The 27,975-nt window shown below is 34.2% G+C and overlaps 2 protein-coding genes across 2 annotated transcripts; one reads left to right on the top strand and one right to left on the bottom strand.

Annotated features, from left to right (window-relative positions):
* Nucleotides 1-543: 543 nt before the first annotated feature.
* LOC120328499 (uncharacterized) lies at nt 544-27,051 on the top strand. Its single transcript, XM_039395009.2, has 25 exons — nt 544-684; nt 2,646-2,797; nt 3,211-3,333; nt 3,499-3,635; nt 5,681-5,871; nt 7,909-8,055; nt 8,547-8,781; nt 14,431-14,630; nt 15,203-15,417; nt 15,503-15,602; nt 15,931-16,145; nt 16,566-16,665; nt 16,918-17,132; nt 17,474-17,561; nt 17,919-18,130; nt 18,549-18,648; nt 18,902-19,116; nt 19,329-19,428; nt 19,909-20,123; nt 23,589-23,688; nt 23,976-24,190; nt 24,735-24,834; nt 25,482-25,745; nt 25,923-26,160; nt 26,644-27,051. The coding sequence occupies exons 1-25, from the start codon at nt 573-575 to the stop codon at nt 26,663-26,665; spliced, it is 4,011 nt and encodes a 1,336-aa protein (XP_039250943.2). The 5' UTR covers nt 544-572; the 3' UTR covers nt 26,666-27,051.
* LOC120328501 (uncharacterized) lies at nt 20,492-22,763 on the bottom strand. Its single transcript, XM_039395010.2, has 2 exons — nt 22,492-22,763; nt 20,492-22,419 (listed from the first exon to the last, which is right to left on the bottom strand). The coding sequence occupies exon 2, from the start codon at nt 22,169-22,171 to the stop codon at nt 21,332-21,334; it is 840 nt and encodes a 279-aa protein (XP_039250944.2). The 5' UTR covers nt 22,172-22,419; nt 22,492-22,763; the 3' UTR covers nt 20,492-21,331.
* Nucleotides 27,052-27,975: the final 924 nt, after the last annotated feature.

A 27,975-nucleotide genomic window follows, 5' to 3' on the forward strand; every position in this document is an offset into this window, starting at 1 on the left:
TAAACACAGTGCGCAGCGACGTAAATCAGTTGGGTTCCTGGATGAATCGCTAATATATATACAACAGAACAATATGGATCCTATATGGATAACTTTCTCTAATCGATTTTCAAAGAGTTCAAAGCTATTTCTAGCCTCGGTAACACAAAATAAATGTCTCCAAATGAACAGCGGGTTAGGTCTATTGCTCAGGACTGAGCGTCTCACATCTGTACAATGATTGTAAAAATTTGCCAACGCGACGGTAGGATAGCATATAGCCGCAATTCATAAATGGATGAGCGTGTTATTGCGTGAGAATAAAAATATTGGGGTTAAAAAAGGACAGGTGTGAATAATTTAAACGAGATTTATAGGTATCAACTAATATATTTTAAGAAGAATAGCCTTTAGAGTACTTGACATAATTTTAGGAGCTTGATCATATCGTTACTGTTGTCGGGGTTTTAACTTATGATCCCCCGCAGAAAATGCCCAAGAGTTTACGAAGTCGTCGCATATATTTTATTTGGTGATTGATTTATTTCTTATACGTGTAGAATTAAAAACAACTTAACAAGACTAAGCATTCAATGGCTTCACGAACAACGAATTCCAGTCTCTTATATATTGTGGCAATTACTCTGTTCGTCAGTATTGTTGCAGCACAAGAAGGAACGTCGACAATATTAACAGAAAATATTAGTAAGGCATTTTATATTCTTTTTTAACTATTTAATCTAAGTTACTTATTATGTTCTGACTTATTGACCATACTATAGGCGTTAATCCCGTTATTCGTGCGTAAATATCAATCGAAATTTAGGAAAATCAATATGAAAATCTCGTTCCTAGCCTATCATAATTTCCAATTTTTGTTTATCAGGCATTATTATAAATATAATAAACGTATTATCTACTGGCAAAGGCTGTCAATGTCCAACTAGAAGTTATCAGTTGATTGATATGCAGCGATACATCAACTTGAGTCATTTATTATAAGCTCAAGCACGGTTAGGGGGAATTGTTTTGAAAAATACACTTGATTATATCAGCCATTAATCTACGCTGTAGAGCGGAAACGCATAACTATCGAGGTATTGTCATAATTTAGCCGACGGGCACAATTAACAGACTGGTGGCGATGACTACATATGTTCAAATCCATTCGCATTTGTGTGTTACCACACAACACAATTCGATGGTTTTGAATCGGTAGTTTTGATCTGATAAGTACTATATCACACGAATATAGCTTACTGCGGACTAAATATTCAGATGGACCTTTAGGCGATTATTGTGACTGCTACCTTGCCAGGAAAAAGTTGTTGCAACAAACACCGACTAGAATTATTTATTTTGATTGATTTCAACAATAAATAGATCATGACAAGGAGCACGACCACATCCCACATAAATAAACGCGCCGCGTTTTGGCATTCCCTCCTTCTCTCACTCCCATTCATTTTCGAATATAACGGTCAAATTTGGTGTCCAAAAACATGATCTTTTGGTAAGAAAGTGATTTTCCTATCGCAATATCTTATTTTCGAATAAAATGTGTGGTGATTGTAACTCTCATACCAACGAAATCACAAGTTTGCTTGATAACGATTCTGTCTCATCTTCATCACTTGGTTTCCGCTTCTCACACAATTTTTCCTATGCTCATTGCAGAAAACATGGCGTCATGTTTCTCGATCGTATATATGATTCAGACGGTATCAAATCAATGCAGATAAAAATAATAAACATCGCCAGCCTTGTTGTCGCATTTCATCAAATTACCCCGACTGTTTACTACATGTCGTGATAGATTGTCGTAATACCGTGCGTTATCATTTATTTCCCTTTAAAATTATTGTAAATTCAATAGTTCTTGCTGTAATATTTTTGAAAAACCTCCGGGTGCTGTATCGAATCGGGAAAGAATAATGAACAGATCTTGATCGATGTTTTTGGTTGGTACTATTGAGGATCAAAATATATTTGTTATTGTTTCGACTGATTAGCCGATAAAGCTTTTAACCATAACGTGTCGCTTTGAAAACAAAATCAAGAAAATGATTGACCTGCAGGACACAGTTATGCTGTAACAAATGGCTGTGACATTGTTACTGTGGTAGTATTAGTGATATTTTCGAATGTTAGTGTTTGGTAGACTACCAACAGAATCATTTACATTGCTAGGCAGTCAAATGGCACGTTTTTCTGTCACGTGCTTTTATCCTTTATATCTATACCAAATCATTGAATATACCAGACTAATTCACTGAATAAAAATGGGCCATGCATGTCCGTTATGTCTCAAACCTGAATTTGAGGTCTTGTGAACGTTTTAGCCGAATTCAGTGCTCTGTTTTGAGTTAATGCAAAAAGAATATATCGATTCGAAAATATAAATAAAGTATAAAATACCTAAAAATATTAGCAATTTAAGAGACATTTCCGCCTTTCATTTAATAAAATTTGGGTCATTTTGTTGAAGACAAAAACGACTAATTGTAGTAACAACAATATAAAAAATCACAACACATTTGAGAAAAGGATTCATAGGCTCAACAATTTTTCCTATTATACGAGTTTTTGCGACGTTTTTACTGATCCCACTCAAATAAAGATATTACGCCGTATCCTAAATGCATTTGTTTCTTGTTCTTATCCAGATGATGCATCTTGTGGTGTACAGATTGATCTGATCATTCTTGTTGATGGATCCAAATCAGTCAAGCCAGAGAATTTCTTACTCGTCAAGGCATGGATCAAAGATCTTGCAAAAGGTTTCAATATCGATTCTGGAAGTGTTCAGATTGGCGTTGTAAGTTAAAGTTGATATTGCGATTTTATCCAATGTTCTCTTTCAGGAATTTTATCATGTCTGTTGGGGTTCGGTTTTTGTCGGACTTTAAAATTGACTATTTTTTCTATATTTCTAGCATATGTGTTGCACAACGTTAAACGATCTACTTTGGTATATATTTCAGTTTTTCAACTGTCGCATAAATCACCTCTTCAATTGGTTTTTGGCACCGTGAATTGATGGAATGAGATTTACCCTAAATGAAGAATTAACATGCAAAAATATAACATGTTAATATAAAGAAAATGTACGGCTTATCTAACTGAGCCAGACCCTCAAAGAAGTATTGTCCGATAAATTGCATGTAAACCAAATATTGTGTATAGTTATATTTTGCAACTCTTTTTAATTTAACCTCACAATAATTTCAGGTTCAATATTCATACTGGTATCCCAGGAGACCAATGTGGAGACAACGATATATTAAAACAGAAATTTCACTTGGAAGATACCGAAAGCTAAGCAGTTTTAGCAGAGCAGTGGATCGAATCCGGGTAATATATTAATTTACTATAATTAACTATAAGTATAATATGTATTAGGTTATCCCTCGGAATTGTATTATTCACAATGCTTTGTTTTCGGTTTTCATCTTTTTCTTTTATCTTCTTTTCTTTGGTGTGGCTTTAAAACTATTTTCTTTCATATTATATTTACAGTATCAAGGATATCAGACGTTCACTGCCCATGCTATCAACAAGACAGTGGATTATGATTTTCAAAGCAGATACAGTCGATATCCGGAGGCACAACGAGTCATCATCTTACTGACTGATGGAAGAGCGACAGATGAGGCGTAAGTATGGATCTTGGCTTACTTGTGTTACTTGCTTGTTTCCTTCAAGTCAAAGTTTGGATAATGCCAAAGGGGATTGTTGAGTATATTTTTTACAAAAGTTGAAAAGCAAATTGAAGAAACAACATTTTTTCTGTAATTTTATTGAACATATGCATGGAATCTCACCAAAATATTCACAATGGAGAAGTGAATAGCAAAATTAGTCAGAATATAAAACTGTTTATATAACATTTATTTTTATAAGACAGTTGCTTTCAAAAACTCATTCAAACAATACATTTTTTTTTGGTAATATTTATTGATTTTTTATCGCCTCGTCCAATTAAATAAATCAGGTAATTTTCACTGGGTGGCATTATGGTGGTATTATTATAAAAGTTAGTGCTTCTTGCTCATTGAATCTCCGGTGGTATTGTTATGAACCAGGGTGGTCCAAACCCTGGTCTGTTGACACATTTCGTGCGGCCTGCAGAACAATTTTAGCGTATATTAAACCACTGGCACAGTTTTGTATTTTTAGGCAAAGCATTTTTGAGTTTTTTTTAGCTATTTTAAATAAGGATGGAGATTTAATACCTTCTTCTAATTCCGATGTTGAGAAAGTTAGTTGTTCATAGAATATCAACGTTGTATCTATGAACGTCAACACGGGCTAATATGAGAATGACGTCTTGTGATCTCAGCCGATGAGATGAGTTGCGCTTTCCATCTTAACTTCGCACCATAAGCTCGCATCAATCAACTGCTAATTTGTAGAGACGTTTTGTACCTTTGTTTTAGTGGAAATATTTTTCTGTTTTCGAGCGCGGGCCAAGCAGTGACGAAAAGCAGAACTGAGTTAGCGCCGCGCGGTCTTTGACGATAGCGCCTGTTCACGCTTCAAGTTATAAAATTTGTCAAATATAGCAATTCATCATAAAATTTGTGTCAATAGAAAGGTGGCAGAGGCAAACTGTGAGGAAACGTATTTTCTTGTTCATAACAACAGTAAACCACTGTGTCTGGGGTGCTTTCAGGTAATGTCTGACACGAAAAATACCAAAAAAATCCTTAAAATATAAAAACACCACCCAGCATGCAAAATAACAACAGGCTGAATAGAACGGTAAACTCTCATTCTTTAGCATATTTAAAGGACGTAAACTCGCCATATTTCGATCATCTTCGGGTTCTCTTCGAATGCGGCCCGCGAGACGTCCTCAAAATCAAATTCTATTGCAATACGTCCACTATGTGCTCAATAGTATTGACTCGTTGTAACCATTTATACTCGAAAAAATAATTTTCCTAGCAATTGGAATAAAATTTTAAACTTGGCGAGTACAGTTAAATTAGGGACAACTTTAAATAGGCGCCAGCTGAACTTTTCTAAAGCAATTTTCATGTCTTAGTCATTCATGTTTAATACGGTACTCTTTGATCTTGAAATTTGATCTCAATTCTGATGAATTAATAAAATAATAATAACTTATTCACAATAAAAAAATAAATAAAATAGTTTTATATTAAATGTTTGTCTTTGGTTACGTCATTCTTCAACATAAACATTCATTAAAATTTACTCGTATCTAATGTAATTGAAAAAACTTTTTTGTGAAAAATATTTATTTTTCGTCTTTCACTGGAAGTGTTGCCGTATATTTTATATACCTTCAGTAAACTTATGCGTTTGTTTCAATCTTTCAAAAACAACAATCTTACGAAAACAATTTTATGTTTTAAATCCGTATATAGGACGTAATATATGAATCAATTCAAAATTGCCATCTGGAATATTCAGCAATGTATAAATTCAGTAAACTAATCTTAAATATATGGTATAATTTAGAAATGTGCTAAAATATTGTTCTCTTTTGTTCTCATCCGGCGATATATGTGTGAAGATAAAATTTGCCTTTTTCACTTATATCAAATAAAACACTGAATAAAATTGAAGATTCACAAATCTTTTCAACTAATGTTTTCCTAACTCTTATACTAATAGAATTATTTTATCTGAATCGTACCGTTTTTACTTGGAAAGTTATTATTTTTTGCTTTAGAGATTTGCCACTTGCTATCGAACATGCAGAGAAAGATGCTGGTGTTATGATATTTGCTGTCGGAGTTGGTGAATATAGTTTAGAGGAATTACAGTTATTCACACACAATGACCGAAAACGAATATTTGAATTGAAAAACTTTGGAGAACTACACAATATTGTCTACGAATTGTCTCTACTTCTTCAAGAAGGTGAATTGTATTGTACACATGTTATTTATATATACTATAATTCCCAAGTTCAAAAATGCTCGTAATTCGTGTGCATTTATTTGAATATTCACCTACATTAGAACGGACACCGATCAATAGCGCAACGCTTTTTTCTCCAAAAAAAGATGTAACACCAATTTCTGAATAAGTGCAACTTCTCATTACGTCCAGAGTTTTGTTGAAAACATTTACTCATTTACTTCATGATCTATTTTGACGAATTCAGTTCCGACTATTCGACCTTATGAATATGTTATCTTATAGTCTTCCGTCAATCTATATTTAATATCGTCAATATAGCACTAATAAAATCTTAATAAAGACCTAAGCATCAGTCAGAAAATTGCTTTTCTGTTTGAAATTCAATTTTGAATGGGGTCTAGGTACTGTGAGTTGAAAAGAATATTAATAACCCCCTTAAGTTTTATATTTTGCTGTGATGGAAGGAAAAAAAAATTCAAATAATTTATCAATTTTTCTTTAGAATGCTAGAAAATTAAATAAATTTCGGCTAAATCTCTCAAAGGCTCAAGTTCGCAAATTGAAAATTTGGCCTCTTTCAGCTTCTCTTTCAATTAAATGTGAAGTTAACTATCTGGAAAATTTGTTGTTCAGGGCTATATCTTATATAGAAAAACTACCCTTTAGAATATTTATTTCAAACCGATATAAATGTTCGGTGCTCCCGAAGTATGCGAACCAAGATGGCGGACATCGCAATGTAATATGTGTACTAGGTTAGGGTTAGGCCATAATTTTAGGTATAAATACTACGGGAGGCTCTTGGCTAGTCTTCGAACTGATAATAGGACTAAAAATAGGAAAATTGGAAAAAAATTATCGCCTAACCCTAACCTGTTACCCATGTTACGTTCCGATGTCCGCCATCTTGGTTCGCATACTTCGGGAGCCCCAAATGTTCTAAATTGAGTAAAATAAAGGGTGTCTTGACATAAAAATGTAAACATATTTTATAAAAATCAATGAACGCTTTGTTAGAATATAATTTTGTGGGTATATCAGATAAACGAATGCTGATAGGGTTTCACTTAAAAACTAAGTCAAACATTCTATGCTACAATTACACTAGATTTTACCTCAGCTCATACATGGCCAAAGAACTGCCTCCAACTATTTTTATCATTTTTCATAATTTTTTTATGATTTGTCAAATTAGCGTAGATTTAGAACGGCTTACTAACTTCAATTTACGATATCACATTTCATGATGACATTGTGTCAAAATAACTATGTGATTATAAGATGAATTCGACTTATCTCGATATATATCAGGAAAACCACATTTTCGTCAACAATTTAGGGACAATTTTACTCGCAATATCATATTAAATATCAAAGCCTAATCTGAGTCATAAAATCTGCATTACCAAAATTTGGTATTGCTACTAACGACTATATTATACAGATACTATTGTCAATATTGGTTGTTAGCTACTGTTATGTTCTCTCCGTCTTCGTGTTAGCGGATCCTTGTATACACTGATGACAAGAATACTCATAGTCATCCAATCAAAACGGCTAAATTGAGTGGTTCCAGGATCCTACATTACACTGTAACAAGTTTTATTCAGCATTGTTTTGTCTGACAGGAGTTAAAGCTTAAGGGGAACAACCAAAAAATCAATTTGCTGCTTACGCACGATTATTTATACGAATTTAGCATTAAATAATTGTACACCCTGTTACATTTAAACTGCATAAATTTTTTATACCAATGATAATTGTAAACTTCTCGTCCGAAATGTGGTCTGACGAACGTTACGGAATCAAATTTGTGAAAGAGTTATGTTAGACTTTCGTACCACTCAATATTGCCGTCTACCATGTCATGTTACCATGCAGTAAAATGTTCCTTCTGACAATTGCATTTCTATGAGATTCCACGCTGTTTAATACCAACACCTTATATGTTTCGCAAAATTTCGATTATAATAACTTCGAACTCTAAACTCTAAGAATGATTTGTAATATTCAACAATATATTTTTAATTTCAGCCTGCGATTGTAACGTACTTGGAAGTCTAACAGCCGATTGCGATGTCTGTACTCGAGAATGTGTTTGTAAACCTAATGTTGTTGGAAGAAGATGTGACCAATGCGCACCTGGACATTATAATATATCACACTCGGCAGGATGTACCGGTATAAACATTTTTTACTTCGAATTGACTTTTGCTCAGTAAACTGTACAGATTGGAGTCAATAATGGGGCGGATCTTCAACACATGACAATTAAGCCCGCTCTTTCACATTATGGTAGATTTCTACCACCATAAGTCAATTTAGTTTCAAATTTTATTTTTTCGTCGGACGTAATATTTCTTACAAATAAACCGTAAACAAAAAGGGTTCCAGCTTTCCTGTATTTACTTACCATTTGTGCGTTTTTTGTGTTCCGCTTTCTGCTAAGGTTGTAAGATAATAAATTAGTTACCCTCTTACCGTCTTACCCGGGATTAGAGTTATATTGTCGTGCTGTTTGTATTCCGTAATTAAAGAGCTCAATGTGAGGATGTGAAGCCTTTCGTGGAAAACTGAAACAACTACTTCATTTGTACATTTGGAATTGTTTCAATAGTGATTATATCAAAGTCAAATCAATTAAGTGTTCATTTATTATTTTTCTATCGAAGCATGTAAATGTCATCCACTCGGAACAGAACAAAATTTTCAATGTGATTTCAACACTGGAGAATGTAATTGTAAACGAGGAGTTGTTGGTGAAGAATGTAACAAGTGTGAAGACGGATGGTCCGGATTTCCAGAATGTATGAAATGTAATTGCAATGGTTTTTCTACATCTTGTGACGAGGACACAGGATACTGTATCAACTGCTCCAACTATCGTGCCGGGAAAACCTGCCAAACGTGAGTAATATGATGAGTTTTTATATTTTAATTTCATACATTATCATAGAACCACAGTTAAAACATAATTATGAATAATGTATGGTGAGTTAAGACTTGTAAGAGTTTGGAATGCCATAAATATATATACGTTTTCAAATATTCCACACAAAGTTTTTATTGTTCCCTATTCCAGCATACAAAATAACAGTTCGATATTGTTTTATGATCGTGGCTGCTGGTTCTCGAAAATTGATGATCCCGGCACCTCTCCACAGTTCCCACATTTATTGTCGTAATGAGAACAAACTTCCCACATTATTATTGTTTGCAATATAGCATTGCGTTTTTTAAAATTGTTGCGCGCCCCATTGCTCTTTTATTTTATTTCAGTGATTGAAACCAATTAATTTAACATATATGGAAGGCATTTCTAATTTAATAGTAGGTACAAAGTGAGAACCTGACATGACATGTTTCAAATTTTTGTCGTGTTTGGTCTTCTCGCGGTTCTGGTTTGTATTAAATGTATAAAAAATTAATCTTCATTTCCACCATAAATATAACCAAACATACGTTTCGAAGCGTTCAGCAAAAATCGAAATTACTTTTAGCATGATCATAGAAAAGCGCGTTATTTTTTATATAGGACATGCTTAGTGAACTATAGAATATTTTACTAATCTTATCTTTCCATTTATTTATAAAAACACAAAACAGACATTGTGATAAAGTATAATGTACAACAAAGGTCAAAGCTATATCAGGCGCTTGTCAATTCTAAATTTAAATGTGACTTTCTAAACATTGAAGATGGCGATTGATTAACTAGTAAAATATTTTTTAGAAGTTTTCTAATATTTATATTATACTTTAGCTTATAAATCCAAATTTTGTAGCACCCTCACACTCCTGTATACCCAAAGAGCCTGTTTTCTTGAATTGCCATCAGTGCATGTAATAAGATAGTGAACATTCTTTTTCTCTACTTACGGCATTCGGAAATGGTTGTTTTGCATCATTGCCTCTAAAACGGATGTTGAAAGAATTTCACGACCACATCAAGCTGGCATACCGAGAATTTAGTAATATACTCCAGAAGCCACACATGTATATAAACCATAAAAAAGTGCGGTCAATTGCGGTCGAATTTGCTACGGTTTTTGAAAAACGTGCAGTTGTCATCTTAAAGATATTTTATCTGTATGAAATCGCGTGTAATGAACTGCTTTTGACAAATTCATAGGCGGCATGAAAAAAACACGAGTATAATAATTAGATACAAAAAAATCAGATTACAAAACCTTTGTGAGAAAATGTCTTTCCTGTGTTATTTGGGCAAGTTTCATATGTGTTTGTTCACCCTAGTTCCAATCTTGTGGTAAAACCATATGTCTACCAAGCAATGGCAATTAGATTTCCTACGTTAGATATAATAGAAAATGCATTTCAAACTGTATTTCAATGTTTATCGAGTCAATTTTTACGCGATTTGTACGTGATAACATCTTATTACTTTCTGATCGCAAGTTAATTTTGAGGGTATACCTTCAATTTATACCAAATCATGTTTTACAATGACATAGCCATAAACGCTGTTTATATGCATTAGTACGTTTCGGAGTAAATTGTTATGTTATGACTAATCGTATCGAGTGTCTAATCGATTCCATTTAAATTTAATTCATATGTACAAGTTTTCAGTATGTATAGATTTTGGAGTATTCGGACAAAACAACTGGAACCCTTATAACATATTAGAGTTTAATATTTACAGCAATACAATCTCAATACCAGTTGTGAAAGAGCATTTCTCATTAAAGGCACAAAACAATTTTAGTTTTTCAAAATAAATAACATATTGATCAATTCAAGATTATTTTATATAAAACTGAATAAATAAGACAACATTAGTTTAATGAACATAAATTAAAGTGTGTTTGGTAAGGATATAGATTTAAAAATTTCACTATTACGAGTAGATATCGGATCGCTACATTTTATTAACTGAATTTGTGCGATTCAAAAAAATTATCATCAAGTCAACACCAGAAATTGTAAGCTGAAATCGATAGCATTTATTGGCAACTTATTGGTTGGTCGCATATTCTAAACATCGTCCGTGCTTTATTTTGTTTATAATTGACCTATAATTCGATATATATTCAATGACATATATTAGTGAATATGTACAAATAAGACTGAAAAATATAAATTTCTTGGCATCAAAATAAATGTGAAATAAAACGTGTTGAAATGGCAGAACTTTTTTGGAGGATCGTAAACTCGTTCTGTGCGGCATTTCTCCATCGAATTTATTTATATGTGAGTCATTGCTAAATTTTAAAGTTATTCAAGGTCGTTAGAATGTTTATGTCACGTATTGTCTATTGTTGACTCACATGACTAAATACGAGCTAGAAAAGCATTTGAATTTAAGATTTCATTACACCGTTATTTGGAATTATGTGAAAAACTTCTCTTTTGGAATCACCAACGCATCATCGTAAACGCATCATCAGCGGCGGAACGATCATTTGAAATATTACTTCATGAACCGTTCAATGATTGACAGAGAAATTTTGGTTTTATAGCAAAATAACCAAAATTCAATTTTTTTTTTATGCCCGAAGCCTGCTAGTAATTAGCGTATGTGTACTCCTAAAAAAGAACTTCATCGATTTACAATTATAAGAATATTATTAATGTTATCTATGAAGTTGCTGGCAGTGATAAGAAATGGAAAAAGTATTATTGAAAACTCTACCATTAAAACTTTCAAATAGTGCTTTAGTGAGTTCCTTCATATATAAGGCTCGAAAACGGGACAAAAATCGCTTTGTTAGTGAACTTGTATGAACAAATGACACATATTCTCGTCGATTTGGAGGTACACTACCTGTAACGGAAGTTTGATTCCTTCCCTAGTATTTGCGAATTCTCTCTTTGTTTGTTAAATAAAACGTAAATTGACAAGACATCCGGGTGGTATGGAAAGCAGCGTGAAAAAGATCAAGGGACAATATAATATAGAAAAAGAATAATACATATCGCCAAAAATAAAAATTCAGACAACAACAAAACGTTCCGTGTCGCGAAATGGTTTATAAATTACTTGTTGCGATTCTATTTTTAACTGAAAAAAATACAGTAATTTTATTTTTCTAAAACCAAGCCTGTTTTGACATTGAAATTTAGAAAAACTTCTAGACACGATTCAACGGTTTAAGGATTTTTGATATAAAACTTGATCATTTATGTCGCAAATACTCAAATACACACGATTTAATTCCCAATCAGGCGACATATAAAACTCATTGACATTTTACCTCGGATTTAATTTCTTGATGACTTGTTAATTGACCGTTAAGAAGGGTTATCAACAGTTCACATTTCTTAAGAGGGCTAAATTATTGAGCAAATCATCTGAATGTCGATATATGTATCGTACTTTCCCATGAATGATAGATCTTTACGAAGATGGAATAGTATTATTTAGTTCAAACCCTAACTAAGTATTCAAGTACTGATGATTTGGTTTCTGCGAGACTGACTACTTAGTCTCGGGGTCGGGGTTCGGAATGCATATAATTCAAGCACGCCAATCGAGCTAATCTGGAGCGAAGTCGAAAAAATATATAGTTAGGACCGAAAAAAAGTAAAAGTACGAAATGAGTGGAAACGTTTTCAACCTAGGTGCAGAAGCAGCCATTTCCTACTCTACATTTACCTTTTCACATAGAATTATAGGAACCCAACATTTTGTGTTTTTATTTTTCAGTAAATGCCTAATTACCAACCCCATTATCCGCGCTTTGCCTTTCTTGTTACTTTACGTTATTCCCAAATGAAGGTTGCGACTAGGTCAACTGGCTGGTATTTCCATCATCGACATGGCGCGGTTTCCTATCTTCATAATCTACTCGTTACAACAAATGTATGTAGCAGAAAATGTATACGCGAATCGCAGGCCAACTTTTTGTGTATTTGCGTCTCTTGCATCGGCATTTTTCAGCATATGACTAAAATATTGGCTAATTAGACTGGTTTCCTCGTAGACAAGAAAGTGTGCCAAACTATTTCAGGACATTTCCTCGAAATATGGCTGTAATTGGTCACGGACGACACATGTACAATAACATTCATTCCTAGTGCCAGTACATTTTCAGTCTGAGCTGTGGTTCTGGGAATTTGAATTAACTAAGTAAACCAATCAATGCTCCGCTTTTATGGAATATGAGTGAACTCTGATGACTTATCACAAACAATAAACAATGATATGATAGGAAATAAGTTGTGGTGTAACGTGGATAACATCATTTATTTCATGAAACACTGATTTTGTGATTTGAGGCGTCTGCCTTCAATCGTTTTCAACAATTCAACATTGTATGAGTAATGTTGCGGTAACTATAAGTCTCTATTGTGACATTTATGATATTTTCACCAAGTCTCGAACGTCGCGAATCGCGTCGACAATAGGAAACGACAAAATTTGGAAATTGAATTGCAATCCATTGATTATAATCATAGGTTGAATAAATGCCGACTTTGAAATATTATAAAATATTTGTTATGTTTTATTTTTCTACGGTGTTTTACAACCCCAATTAAAACTAGAGCTGCGTGCAGCTTTAACAGGCTTCCCGCGTAAAAAAAAACGAAGACGCGTTTTGCTCACTGGAGCGTGTAAGCGTAGTCAGTCACACATAAAATTTGCAATTTATGATGGGGGACTTATTATCTGCATGTGATTTAAATTTCAAGTCTCTAAGTAGTGTCGTTCTCGAGAAAAAGATGAAAATGTGAAATCCTATATTGCTCACTGGAGCGTATCGCCGAGGTCACTCATGCGTATCCTTGACATATCGTATCCGGAACATGTCCATTAATCATTGGTATGAATTTCAACCCAATAGCATATATCAATTTTGAGAAATCGCAAAAAAACTGAAAACGCGTTTTGCTCACTGGAGCGTGAAAGCGTGGTCAGTTATACATAAAATTTGCAATTTATGATGAGGGACTTATTATCTGCATGTGAAGTAAATTTCAAGTCTCTAAGTAGTGTCGTTCTCGAGAAGAAGATGAAAATGTAAAATCCTATATTGCTCACTGGAGCGTATCACTGAGGTCACCCATGCGTATCCTTGACATATTGTATCCGAAAAATGTCTATTAATCATTGTTATGAATTTCAACCCAATAGCATGTATCAATTTTGAGAAATCGCAAAAAAACTGAAAACGCGTTTTGCTCACTGGAGCGTGAAAGCGTGGTCAGTCATGCATAAAATTTGCATTTTATTGCTAGCTGAGAACTTCTGCACATTTGAGGTGAATTTCAAGTTTGTAGGACCAATTTGAAAAAAAAATAATAAAAATAAATAATAATAATAATAATAATAATAAATAAATAATAATAATAATAAAACACAGGAATACAATAGGTTCCCTGCTGACAAGCAGCGGGAAGCCTAATAAGACTTCTACAGCCAACATCAAGAACGAACGTATTTTTGAAAAAAAAAACGAGATCTCCAGCGTGTGGTGCCATGCAACTTTTGGCCAAGTGAACTAGTCAGTTGACGTTACAAACTTTTATTGATAAGTGCTCATGGAACAATATTTATCTGTGTATATTATATTACCAAGATGACTGATTTTTCAGATGTATAAGCGGCTACTACATATTGGAATCAGGCAATTGTGTTCCTTGCAATTGCAATGGAAATATCGATATAAATGATCCCGAATCGTGTGACGCCAACACCGGAGAATGTCTTCGTTGCTTGCATGGAACTGCAGGGCATAACTGCGAAAATTGTGACACATACTATTACAGAAATGTGGAATCAGGAATTTGTGAATGTACGAACTTCACTTTTTATTTTATGCATTGACTATCTCATCTGTTTTGTCTTCATGCAAAACAAATTAAGTTGAAAAATAATGCAGGTGCTTTTTCTATAGCCATTTTATGGTTTTAGAATAAGCAAAAATATGATCATGAATTTCCCTATTTTTTCAACAATAGACGGGAAGACAAAAATGCACCTTGTGATAGCTATACTCATTATACGAATGAAGTATTCTTACGTGTGATAATTCTGTATCGGACCTAAAGACTTTGTTATTTGAACTACATGTACCACGCATATGCATTCGTTCAACATTTTGATTAGTTATTTGATCAGTATAATTAGAGCTGAATCTTACTACTTCGGAAGACAAGAAAACTGACTCCCTTCGTTCATTGGTTGATTCTGCTAGATCGGTATTAAGTCATTTAGATATTACTGCAACTACGAGAAATTCTCTATAAAAGAGAGACGAAATTATGACAAAAGAAAAGGCGCTTATTTTTTAGATATACCATTTTGGTGCCTACGTACTTATTTCAAAATACTATGCTACCCGCAAAATTTATACCCATTTTGCAGCTTGTGAATGTGACATAAAGGGGATAGATCCATCAATGTGTGCGGATGGGAAGTGTTCATGTGATAAGGAGACCGCCCAATGTGAATGTCTTCCCAACGTTACAGGAATTTCTTGTCAAGCTTGTGCAGAAACGTTTTGGGGATTTGATTCTGTCGAAGGATGTCAGAGCTGCGAATGCAACGGCCTTGGTTCTTTTTCTCAGTCCTGTAACGATGTATGTATTTTTTTTTATTTATTTAACGGTATTTCAAGCTTGTGAACAAGTTTTCAGATATAATTCAAACACTTCTTTTAACCAGATCAATGGAGAATGTGAGTGTCTACCTGGCTACAGTGGCATAAAATGTGAATTATGTGACAAAGGATATTTCAGAATCAATGAATTTGACACATGCAAAGGTTTGTATGTTTAATAGCTTACACTCGCGAAAGAAACAATGGCTGCTGGACAAAAATAGCCTGGCTGTTTTCAGAATTATTGGAAAAGTATAGGAAGCCATCATATTCGGTAACAATGTTAAAGTCTAATTAAACTTTGTTGCATGAAGAACATTGTTCCATGAAAATCGTATTTCGTGTTTATTTGTTTTACGTTTCTCAAAACGAGGTACTAGTTATACAAACTGCGAGGCCAATGCATAACCAACGCATTATTCCCTTGATTTGGCCGTCTCTTTATACTCAAATATTATGTATATGCTAGTCTTTTGTTGTTGCTTTTGCACAGCCTGCTTTTGCAACATGGAAGGAACAGAAATCTCGACCTGTGTCGATGATGCCTGTACATGTGATCAGTTCTCTGGACAATGTTCTTGTTACCCCCATGTTGTTGGAATTTCATGTAACCAATGCGAAGATGGATACTGGAATTTACAAGCATTCGGTGGATGTGAAACATGTGATTGCCACAAACAAGGTTCAAATTCTTCCACTTGTGATAAGGTATGAGATATTTTTGTATATTGACTGTGTTATTTTTAATTTGGGTACTTTATTTATGGAGTCGCGAAATTTTATCCAAAATATGCTAAGCGGAGGTGGCGATGAAATAATGTGTAATATACTTTAAAAAATGACTAATTATTAATGTACGTATTTTTCGTGTGTAAAAATTTTCATTTTTACCGAAATTTGTAGTTAAAATGGAATGATCATTTCGTAAATTGGCTTTCAGCCTGAAACTATGCAACACAATAAGCGGACGTTGAGGACGGCTTCGCGCCTGTCTAGAATGATCGCACCCAATCTGAGACTTCAAACCAGACAAAGAAAAGAATGACCCATATTTATTTCAAATATTATATTTTAATCTATATGTGTTTGGCTGTTACACCGTTTATTAAAAGCTTCGTGATTTTACAGTTTACAGGCCAATGTGAATGTCTACCTGGCCACGCGGGTTTGAAATGTGAACTGTGTGAACGAGGTCATTCAAAACTGAATGAAGAAGACCTTTGTATATGTGAGTAATAAGTCCAATCAATTATACTGAAAATAAATTGTGGTTTTGTGGGGGGGGGGGGGGGTGTAACTAACGAGATTTAACTCGACAAAAGAATAATTAAACAGCCGATAATAAACATATAAATCCTGCAAAAAAGGAATTTTCAGAATTGGCTCTTTCGAAGTGTCAAAATGATAATATAACTTTATCGGCGTTCAAATGTTTCCACTGTGTTGTAACACTGATTGTTAAATAATCGTTCGTTTGTAGCTTGCGATTGTGACGTGAATGGCACTTCATCCTTGGCTTGTATCAACGAAGTTTGCAGCTGCGATGACTCAAATGGTCAATGCCCGTGTCGTCCAAATGTTGTCGGATCATCTTGTCATGAATGTGCAGATATGTTCTGGGGATTTGGCTCGGAAAAGGGGTGTAAATCATGCGATTGCAACTGGTTGGGAGCAATATCGTTATCTTGTGACGTGGTACGTTTGTTGCTTTTTATGTTACCTGGCTTTTGAATAAAATATCCGAATATTGTCTACCTCGTAAATAAGTTTACAGCGGGTGACTGAGAAGCCAAATAGCAAATGAAGCCGGAAATTATTCCTCAAACCACTATTCATTCATTACTCACCACACAGGTGACACATTCGTATCAATTTGTTCAATGCCAGTATTCCCGTGTTCCCATTCATTAGTTATAACTACGTGAATGTGTACAACATTCCAGATTATTGGCGCTTCAAAGATGATGGCTTGTAGTTCACATCCATGCTGATAAAAATATAAAACAAATAATCGTTTGATCAATATTACTTTGCAGAACACAGGAGTTTGCGAATGTTTGCCTGGATATTCAGGAACAAAATGTGAAAACTGTATAAGTGGATATTTTGGAGATGATTGTAGAGGTTACACAAATTTTTGTCCAATCTATTATAAGTGATATTTTAGCCTATAGAAATGCTAACAAGAGTATATATCTCTTTTCATGCGTCGATTCATCAAATTCAAAATAGGCTTTATTGCCTGCCATTGTCTGTAGGACAGTGAAAGACAATCAGTAAAATAAAATTCTCGGTACAAATAAGATATATATTAGATTTACTTCACAAAAATTTGCTCAAACAAAACATTTTTTGAAATCTAGTTTAAAATGTTATCGCCCTCAGCAGTGTTGTCGAAGAGTCCTACTCTCATGCAATATAAAAAATCGTCTCTTGGGAATATAAAGGCATGTAAATAGAAATAATACTTTTTCTCTGTAGAGTGTGAATGCTCTGAAGTTGGTACAGATAAATCCACTTGCGATGAAGATTTTTGTACTTGTGACGCATCAGGACAGTGTTCATGTCTTCCACATGTTATTGGCAGATCTTGTGAGGAATGTGAAGATGGATATTGGAATATTACAAGTGGTGAAGGCTGCGTACCGTGTGCTTGTCACAAAGCTGGATCTTCATCCAACGTTTGCAACAAAGTGAATAAAAAGTAGTGATATGAGGAAAATATTGATGATATTTATCAAGATTTAATGCAATTTATAAGCTTGATGTTATCAATATTTTATTCTATGAATCACATACAGTTGGTTTACGTATTTGAAACAATTCATTCAACAAAGGACACTTGATTGTGAACATATCTGAACAATAACAATACAATTTATTTTCAGATGAATTATATAAGAATATATCGCAAGAATTTCAGACCTTAAGTCTTCTTATAATACATCTATGCATATAATTGTACCGTCGACAATTTCCAAGTAAATTTATGCTGTAAATTTAGCACTCGTCGTAATTCAAACAAAACTTACTTTTTTGAATATGATATTATTTGAAATTGTTTATCAGGCCAGGAAAAAATGTTCAAAAATGTTGTTTTATGTAATTTAGCAAACGGGTGAATGTGATTGTTTACCGGGACATTCGGGAATAAAATGTCAGAAATGCAATCAAGGATATTCAAGAGAAGACTCTGCATCGCCGTGTGTCGGTAAGCCAAACTTTAAAGTTCGGATGTTTGAGAGCCATTCAATACAAATTATTTAATGAAGAAAATCTCTTGTGTAGGACCACGAATCATATATATAAGACATGCGTTTATTAAGTTACTGACATGAGAATTAAGTCTTGTCTTCCTCATTTTTCAACGTCGCGTTTTCACTTTTTGAATTATTTTGTGAATGTTAATAATTAAATTGCTGGAAGTTGAGCGTTAATAATTCATTTTCTATTTCCATCGTCAGAATGTGATTGCAACATTAAAGGAACCAATTCTTCAAGTTGTGACGACGGTAGTTGCTCGTGTGATGCAACCACTGGACAGTGTTCTTGCCTCCCAAATGTTATGGGATTGCTATGCGACGAATGTAATGACGGTTACTGGGATTTCGAGTCGAAATCTGGCTGTCGAAAATGTGGCTGCCATAAACTTGGCTCTCTGTCACCATCATGCGACAAGGTTTCTATTATTTTTAGTCATCTTGGAGGAGTACGTTTTGATTGAAAATAGATATAGCGCAAACTGACAGTATGATTGGATATTGTAAACAAAAAAGCCCTTCCAAACAATTAACGTTTTATATTTACCAAAATAAATGTTTACCGGCGTATGCAGCTTTCATGCTTTTGCGCGCATTATCTTTAAACTTTATATTTAATATTTTTCTCCAGAACACTGGGATATGCGAATGTTTACCAGGTCACCTTGGTACAAACTGCGATCAATGTGACAGTGGATATCATAGAAAGAATATGCGTGACGAGTGCAAAGGTATAAAATTTAAAAAAGTTATAGGCAATTTTATAAGCTCAGCAAAGTACGATAAACCAAGAGGAGATAATTATTGCTGTTTGTTTTACATTTGGAAATATTTTTCTTGACTGACCGTGTCGCGTGGTATGTGTTTAGCTCACTCTGCCAACTTCTAGGAACACGCTTTCCGTGTTGGGTATTATCTGAGGCTGGTTTTACAGCATCTAATCCCTGGGGGAATAATTAGATACGAAAAAATTTCTGAAATGCTTCCTCAGCCTGCTGTATGGAAATTAGCATTTGGCTGTATCATACAGCGAAGTATAATCATATCGTGACATGAAATGATATCAAAAAAGTTCATAACACGATTGTATTCGCATAATTAGTGCAAGGCTGTCCTGTTTGTTTATTTCACTGATTGGACCTTCAGGTCTTTCAGAATCTCTTCATAATGTCAAACTTGAATATATTTACTAATGGTGTCATATTTTCTAGCCTGTAAATGCAACACGTTTGGAACCAATCCAGTGACATGTGTCGATGATGTGTGTGGATGTGATTCTTTTAGCGGCCAATGTAATTGTCTGCCTAACGTGATTGGACTTTCTTGCGATAAATGCGATGACGGATTTTGGAATTTAGGATCTGAAATAGGCTGTGTTAATTGCTCTTGTCATGTGGAAGGTACAAGAGATCCGGCGTGTGACAAGGTAAAGATTAGTATTTCAAATTTATTCTACGCACATAAAGTTGTAGGTAGAATAGTCGCAAAAATTCCCACGCGAAACAAAACTTTGGGCATACGGCGCTCCAGAAGTGTGTGTACCAATATGGAAGTAAACTAATTTTGTTCGCATACTTTACATCAAGTTGTGTAAAGAGACTGAAACCTATGGGTAGAGGGTATATTCACTTGACTGACACAGACATTCCCCGGAATCGTAATAAAACTAATTTAAAAAAAAGGAATAAAATTATGGCCCAACCCTAACCTGGTACACATACTACGGGAGTACCGGGCATAGACGTATTGTTTTCAAGATGGCGCATCACCGTGAGCAAATGCGGGTTTGCATATGATGTACAAAAAAGAAGATATATTGTGATTGTAACAAGATTGTATTGTGGTAATATATTTTGAAATGAATGAGAGGTGTATTTTATCCACGAGAAACTATTTACAAGGCGAAGGAATGAAATTCATATTTAATTCAAACGATCCTGAATTCGACCAAAATCTTTCAGGTTCGCCTCAAGCTCATCCCATTAACACATGTTACTGTAGAAAAAAATTCTATATACACACATATATTCACGGCATGGTACACAACAAATATTTAGATATGCGATGGAAGTATTGAATAAAAAATTAAAATCGAACATTCAATTAAACACTGTAAATTTAACGGTTACTCAGCGTAGGGACAAAATTTTGTGAAGTTATACTGTTTTATTATTGTTTAATGATTCTTTCATATTTTTACTGCTTTCATTTGATTTTGTATCTTTTTGAGTTTACACTTTCCAGAATTAACAGTGTGTAAACATGTTTAAAACTTTATAACAGTACTTCCAAGACAAACCTCAGGGCAAGAGAAAATAAGAATAACCTTTAATAACATATCAAATTTATCTAATCGAATTACGTGCGTTTATAATATTGTTCTATGTTTAAATGAATAGGCAAACGAATCTGAATAGCACTGCTGTATTGCAGATAAATTCTTATCAGTCAAAGCCTCCACTTTTTGCTTTTGCGCAATATTCAATTTAAATATTATTCATATAATTGTATATAAACATTAAAACATATGTACAAACGTGTGAGTTACTAAAACAAATAATCATATATCCCTAATCAAATTGTTCGCTTATGTAACTATTTACATTTTCCATTTGAACCAAACTAGCCGTCTTTCTAATTTTCTGATGCCAGTAGACGGTTTTTCAGCTTCCTGCAGTTTTCCACAACGTGTCCTCTCGTCTTACAATATTTGCATCCATCCATCGAAGTTCCTTTGGTATAACTGGCATCGGTTCTTTTGTTGTGTGTACGCAGAGGACCAAGCACTCCAAAATGCGGAAATACCGCCGTGCTGCGCTGGAGTTGTTCATAGCACTCAGCTAAGTTTTTTGGCGGAACTGCCTGGTATTGCAACAGACACTTGGCTTCTTCGTTTAAAAGTCCTCTAGTAAATGCTCTAACCATAGCAATATCGGTCAATTGTCCTGGTTTGGCGCAATTTCTCGCGTATCGAATCAAGTGTTCACCGTATTCAGCATATGGTTCTCCAATTCTTTGCTTTCGAAACGATTGCAATACTGGGCAACCATCGTTTATTCCGGCGGGAAATAATTTGAGCAATGCTCCGAAAATAGCGTTTGTATTGTAATAATCCTCGCGAGCAATGAGACGACGAATCGCAACAACCACCGCTGGATCCATGTACTGACATACAGCAATCGCTTTCTGTGGATCATTTTTGATTAATCCGTTGAGTGAGATGGAAGCTTCAATAATATCAATAAACATTGAAGCATCTTGGCCAAATTGATAAGGTACCACCAAAAGCGGGCGGATTTTTAAAGATTCATGGACCTCGTGATATTGTGCCGTTGTTGGTTCCCCCATTGGATTTTCTTTCTTTTTTGCACAGGTCACATAGTTAGGCAGAAATATATCAACGGGATTTTGCGAGTTTTTATTGCTTGTAATATTTGAAAATGAATATCGTAAAGTAGATTTGCTTTTGAACATTTGAATGATGAAACACTACGACAGCTTGACTGCAGCAAATTGGATGGACGTTTTTCACGTGTAATTTGATTGGGATCAGAATTTCTATAAAGTCGCTTCCACTTTTATATTCAGTTTTAAGTTAGATCCAGATTCAGTAACGTTATTATTGCATGTTTTCAAAACTCAGCATGCAATTTAAACGCTGTCCAATACGCACTAAAAAGTTTTCCAATACTCATTTCAGGTTTCAATCACTAAAATCATCACTAAAATGAAATAGGAGATAATATTAACTTTTCAATCCACAATTTCACTAATAGGTCAAAAAGGTAACTTACATAAGAAAAGCAGCTCCAGAGACAAATCTAGTTACACTCTTTCTAAGCACAGAAGTATAAAATAGCAAAAATTGAAAAAGGTATTAAACTCCTTTGCCGAAAATTATAGTCGCAAAACTGAACTATAAAGTAATCAGATAGACTTATATATTCGAAAATGACACGTCCACGTACGTCTCTTTTCTCAGGAAATACCCATTTTCCTGATCACTTGATACTGTGATATGCTTATATATATATAAATAAAATCAAGCTTTGAGTAACGATTTTATTCTTTAAGAAGTAAAACGTTACGTAAGCGAGCACGCAATATAACTGCAAATAGGGCTATGTTAACATAGCATATTATGATTTCACATATCCGGTTTGCAGAAAAAATCGTCTCGAATGAGTAAATTTGTATACGGATGTACTGTACATAACTTCGACTGGAGCCCGACAAGGCATACTAAATCTTGAAATAAAATCATCTTAAATGTATAATATACTAAATAGTCGTTTCCTTGGCTTTTAGGGAGGCTTTGTTTTTACTGGCATATCTATTTTATCAACCACAATCAATTTGAGTCGTGTGGGAAATTTTTTGTCTCGTCGTACTCCCACTATTATTGTGTTACTCGTTTTACGATATGATATCACTAGTAATATGACTATCTCTCATGCTGCTTTGAAATAATAATATATGCTCTCTCAAGACATTTTCATATCACCTCATTCGTTTTCTTATTTATTTGTTTTTATATTTGAAATAACTATCATTTTATAATAAGCTAGAGCTTCACTTTCATCCCCGCGTTTGAACTGTTTTGTCACACAATTGCTCAAGAATGATTTTGGAATGATAGAATTTATAGGCAGTTTTGAAATACTGTTAGAATTATTTGTCAAAGCACCCAATTCATATGTGAATTAAAAAAGATGATTTCACGCCATCACTCCATACACAGTTCGGTTCTATACTGTATATAAGTCACTCATAGGTTTCGATTTGGCGAACTGCTTTCGTTTCCGCTTAGCGTAACCAATCTGTTATACGATGTATAAATTTCTGGGCTTGTATGGAATTTCAAAGATTCATTTAATACTATTTTTAACAGGTCACAGGAGTTTGTGTTTGCCATCCAGGACACACTGGAGAAAAATGCGAGAAATGCGATAGGGGTTATTTCAGGTTGAATTCAAATGAAAGATGCAAAGGTACAGAAAAAAATATGTCTGTGTTCTATACGAATCTAGCAGATGTCTATCCCTTTAAGACAATATGACCAACACTAATCTTGTATATTTAAGCGGTTTCAGGATTCCAATTTACAGTACAAATTGCTGTTGTATGATTAAGTCTTGCACACATTTGATTATAATAGATGTAATAAACAATAATTGTTCATGACGAAGTGAAATGCATGTCAATTTTACGAAGAAACTCTACAAACAGCCCTCTAGCACTATTATATTTATTCATTACATTATATTTTCAAATATAGAATGCAAGTGTAACCTGTACGGCACGAATCCAGCAAGTTGTTCAAACGGAGTTTGCACTTGTGATGCAACAACCGGCCAATGCAATTGTCTTCCAAACATTGATGGAAAATCTTGTGATAAATGCGATGAAGGTTTCTGGAACATAAGATCGATGACAGGTTGCAAAGCATGCAGATGTCACCTCAAAGGGTCAACATCGAGAAACTGTGAAGAAGTTAGTTAATTCAAGTTGAATTTGACAGTGCTTTGAACACGGAGTCGGCTTGCCTATTGATTTTAAAATAACATTGTTGAAACACAAATCCGTCACACTAATTGTTTGCGAAATTTTTCATTAACTTTCGTTTATAAAAGAAATGGATACTTCCCCGTGAATCGACTTTCTTATTTATTTCCGTGTCATTTCCTAATCAGGGAGAAGTCAACAGTGACGTAACAATTAAAAATATCTGAGGTAATTTTCCTGAAATTTTGGAAGATTGCGCCACCGCACGGCGATTCCGCTGGTTGGCCATTTAAAGATATGTTTTAATTAAGTCGAATAGGGTGTGGCGGTAGTCTGTATTGCCACAATTTGTCGTCCATATATTTGAGCAATGCTCTCTAATTATATTCGTTTCTGCCACAACTAAGCTCTATTTACACCTTAAAGGTCTCTATGTTTTGACTGAACTTAACTCTCAAAAGTGTATTTTTTTCAAAATAATTATTTGTATATAATACTTACAGCTGCATAAACCATATGAACGTTTTCACAGAAATCAGGCCAATGTCAATGTGTGGTTGGTCATGTCGGTCAAAGATGTGAAGAATGCGATAAAGAATATGGAAGGACTAATCCACAAGCTCGGTGCGAAGGTAAAATAAAATGATTTACTGACATTCTGATTAGCATTTTGATCTTTGGAAGCCTGTATTATCTGCTCTGTGAAATTGATGGCATTTCTAATTATCTAACTTAACACGCGAATAGTAAGATATTTCTTATGAATAATCGCCGAGACGTAACCTAATAACAGTGTTTCCCAGCCTTTTTTAAAATATTCCTCCCTCACTCTATACATAATTATATTGTTTATTCAATTTTGCTTAAACGATTCTTACCTAGTGCAACCCGCACTCTGGCTTTTGTACAGTTGGAATAGTTCCTAATGTGTTGCAATTAACAATTTTTTACAATTACTAATTACAACTAATATGCGTTACAATAATACTGTATTAAAACTAAACAATATTTGTTACACCGAATACAAAGTAATATTCCTGTATTTCCTTCCCCCAATAAATAAATTCTCCCCGGTTGAGAAAACGTGGACCTAATACAAAGCGAATAAATTTCGATCACGAGCGATTGCTATAATTTTTTTAGCTAAAGGTGTCGAAATATTATCAAATATTTCCTCAATTTCCGATCAACGACCGAAAGAAGAGGCTATAGATAGACTCTCATGAAAATCACTATTACTAAGCAAATTCACAACTTCTTATTGGGGTTACTTCATTAGACGCCAGCATAAACGACGAACCTACAGATGAACCACCGAGAACTGAAATTTCGACAGCGCGTACAAAATCACCGTCTACTCAAGCCACAACCACTCGAGCGACCCGTGCACCTTACATACCAGTAACGACAACAAAACGAACTTTCGTGAACCGAGGTTGTGGAGGCTGCAGTGGGAATTGGCCTTCATATTGTCATGGATGGATGTGCAGACGAAGATGGCCATACAGTCAATTTAAACCTTCCCAGAGAAGATGCAATTACGGTAAGATCCTCTAATAAAATAATAATCGTGATTGAGTGAGTGAGGCTGTAGTCAGCCAAATTATAACACTCTGATTGATATGTAGATATGCAGCTTGAATACAAGATTCAAAAAGCGGCTCGAACAAGATGACCATCATCTGAACACGAAAATTCTCAATCACTTTTTATTTTTCAGGTCATATGACCTGCCAATACAATGTTGCATCAACTCATGGACGTTTTGGTGCTAATAATTACAATGCAAGATCGACAGCTTCACCAACCAAGCGACCAGGGCCTGCCTATGGATACAGATTGTATGGGAGCACTAACTATTACCTGCCATATTCTGGACGACGCACAAGAACTCACACAAGAACGCGCTCCAGTCAGCGTTCAAGTGGAAGGTCGCTTGCGTATGGTTTATACAGGAGGTAAGAAGGAATTAGCGGAGAGTTTCGCGCTGAGAAAGACTTTCAAGTCTGTTTGGTCTTGATATGAATTTTGAGAAACGATTGCTTACTTAACATGATACTAAAAATACAAACTGCATAGCAGCATATTCAAAAGGTGAGGAATGCTCTAAAATGGCATGACGTGCAAAAGGTATCGCGAAAAAGTCTACACTGCTTGTCGAGCAGTGACGTTCTCGCATATATCAGAGGTTCAAATAACAAATTCAGTTCTGTAACTAAAAACTGAAGACGTTTTCCTCATATTTGATAACATACTCAAAATTAAATTTAACTCAAATTCAAAAGTAGCCATTGATGTGTCAGAAACTGACTGAAATAAACTGCTATAAATCTTGTACAATATTTGATTTATTTCTATGCATTCAAGTCCAAATAATTTATATCATCTTTTTGTTGAAACTGTTCAATAAATTTTAGTCAACCTTGTTTTTCTTTCATCAGATTGTATGGAGGTAAGAAGTAATGAAGGCATGAAGGATATCGAACGCGTGATGCCAGCGTAGAACATCCGACTGCATAAATACAAGTGTTCCCGCGACATAACTTTCCTTTCATCACACTTTCTGCAAAATAAATGAAAGTAACTTAACATTCAAAATCTGCATACAATTTCACATGTACAAAATGTCATTTTCTATTACTTCCAACTATTATATATGATCAGTATTACAACTATTTTCAAAAGTCAACTGCTAATTTTTCATTTCCCGCTCCAGGTGTTTTCTTTTTCTATTTTTTTTTAAATTTTTTGACGAGTTTGGTTGTCAAATTGCTTGGAATGAAATTGGCATCTTATTGCATCGTGATCTGTATATTTGTATTTAAATACAACTTTCAAAATATTTAAAAGACTTGCTTTAGTTGTAGAGAGTGTGCACTTTTAGTGAGCGTGCTATTATTTAGGTGAGATATTATCTTCCGGGGATGTAATTATGGCGAAAAAATCAGATCATCGCTACCTTATGGAAGAAATAGTAGATATAGTTGATTGAATGTAAATTCTGATCATCAAATTTGCGCGTGACATGATAATTCACTTGATGTGGCAATATTTAAGCAATACAAATACACTTATTCATGCATATGAGGTAATTTGAATTACTCAGATGCAATTCCAACATTGAATACGTAATAAAAACACTAAATTAATGAATGCTATTTTGTATTATTGTTCTCAAGGCGGTCATGATGAATTAATTCCAACGATGCATAAAGTTGCAAGTTTTTATCATGGTTTGAGAGGGTAAATTTCTGGCATGAGCCAAATTGAAAATCAATTATATACCTGCCAATCTACGTTTTCAACCATCAAAAAGAACAAAAGCAGTGTTTTAGAACAATAATCATAAATTCTCGTTGAGAGCTACAGCCAGCTTCTTCCATCAAGTTTGAGAAGACAATGTTGCATAAAATCGAATGTGATATATTGAGATGGGTGTTTTTTTAAATAGTAGCAGGTAAATTTTTCTCTGACACCTTTTAAAAGATCTTATATATATGATAAAAACAATACTTCATAATAATAATAATTTATCATTTTCTCAACTATTTAGTTTTATAAGCTTGACCATTGTCACTGCAAATATAACAGGTTTAATTTATCGAAGTTTTAGATCAACGTCACATATTGCGCCATAAGTGACCAAAACTTATTTTACTCTTCATTTTATGCCTCAACGATTGATAATGTTGGAACAATCAAGAATTATTTATGTAAAATTTCTCGCCTTTTTATTACTTCTGTAAATCGCATTCTCAGATATATCGTAATAG

Source organism: Styela clava, chromosome 7, assembly GCF_964204865.1.
Source record: "Styela clava chromosome 7, kaStyClav1.hap1.2, whole genome shotgun sequence".
In the NCBI taxonomy this organism is placed as follows: domain Eukaryota; kingdom Metazoa; phylum Chordata; class Ascidiacea; order Stolidobranchia; family Styelidae; genus Styela; species Styela clava.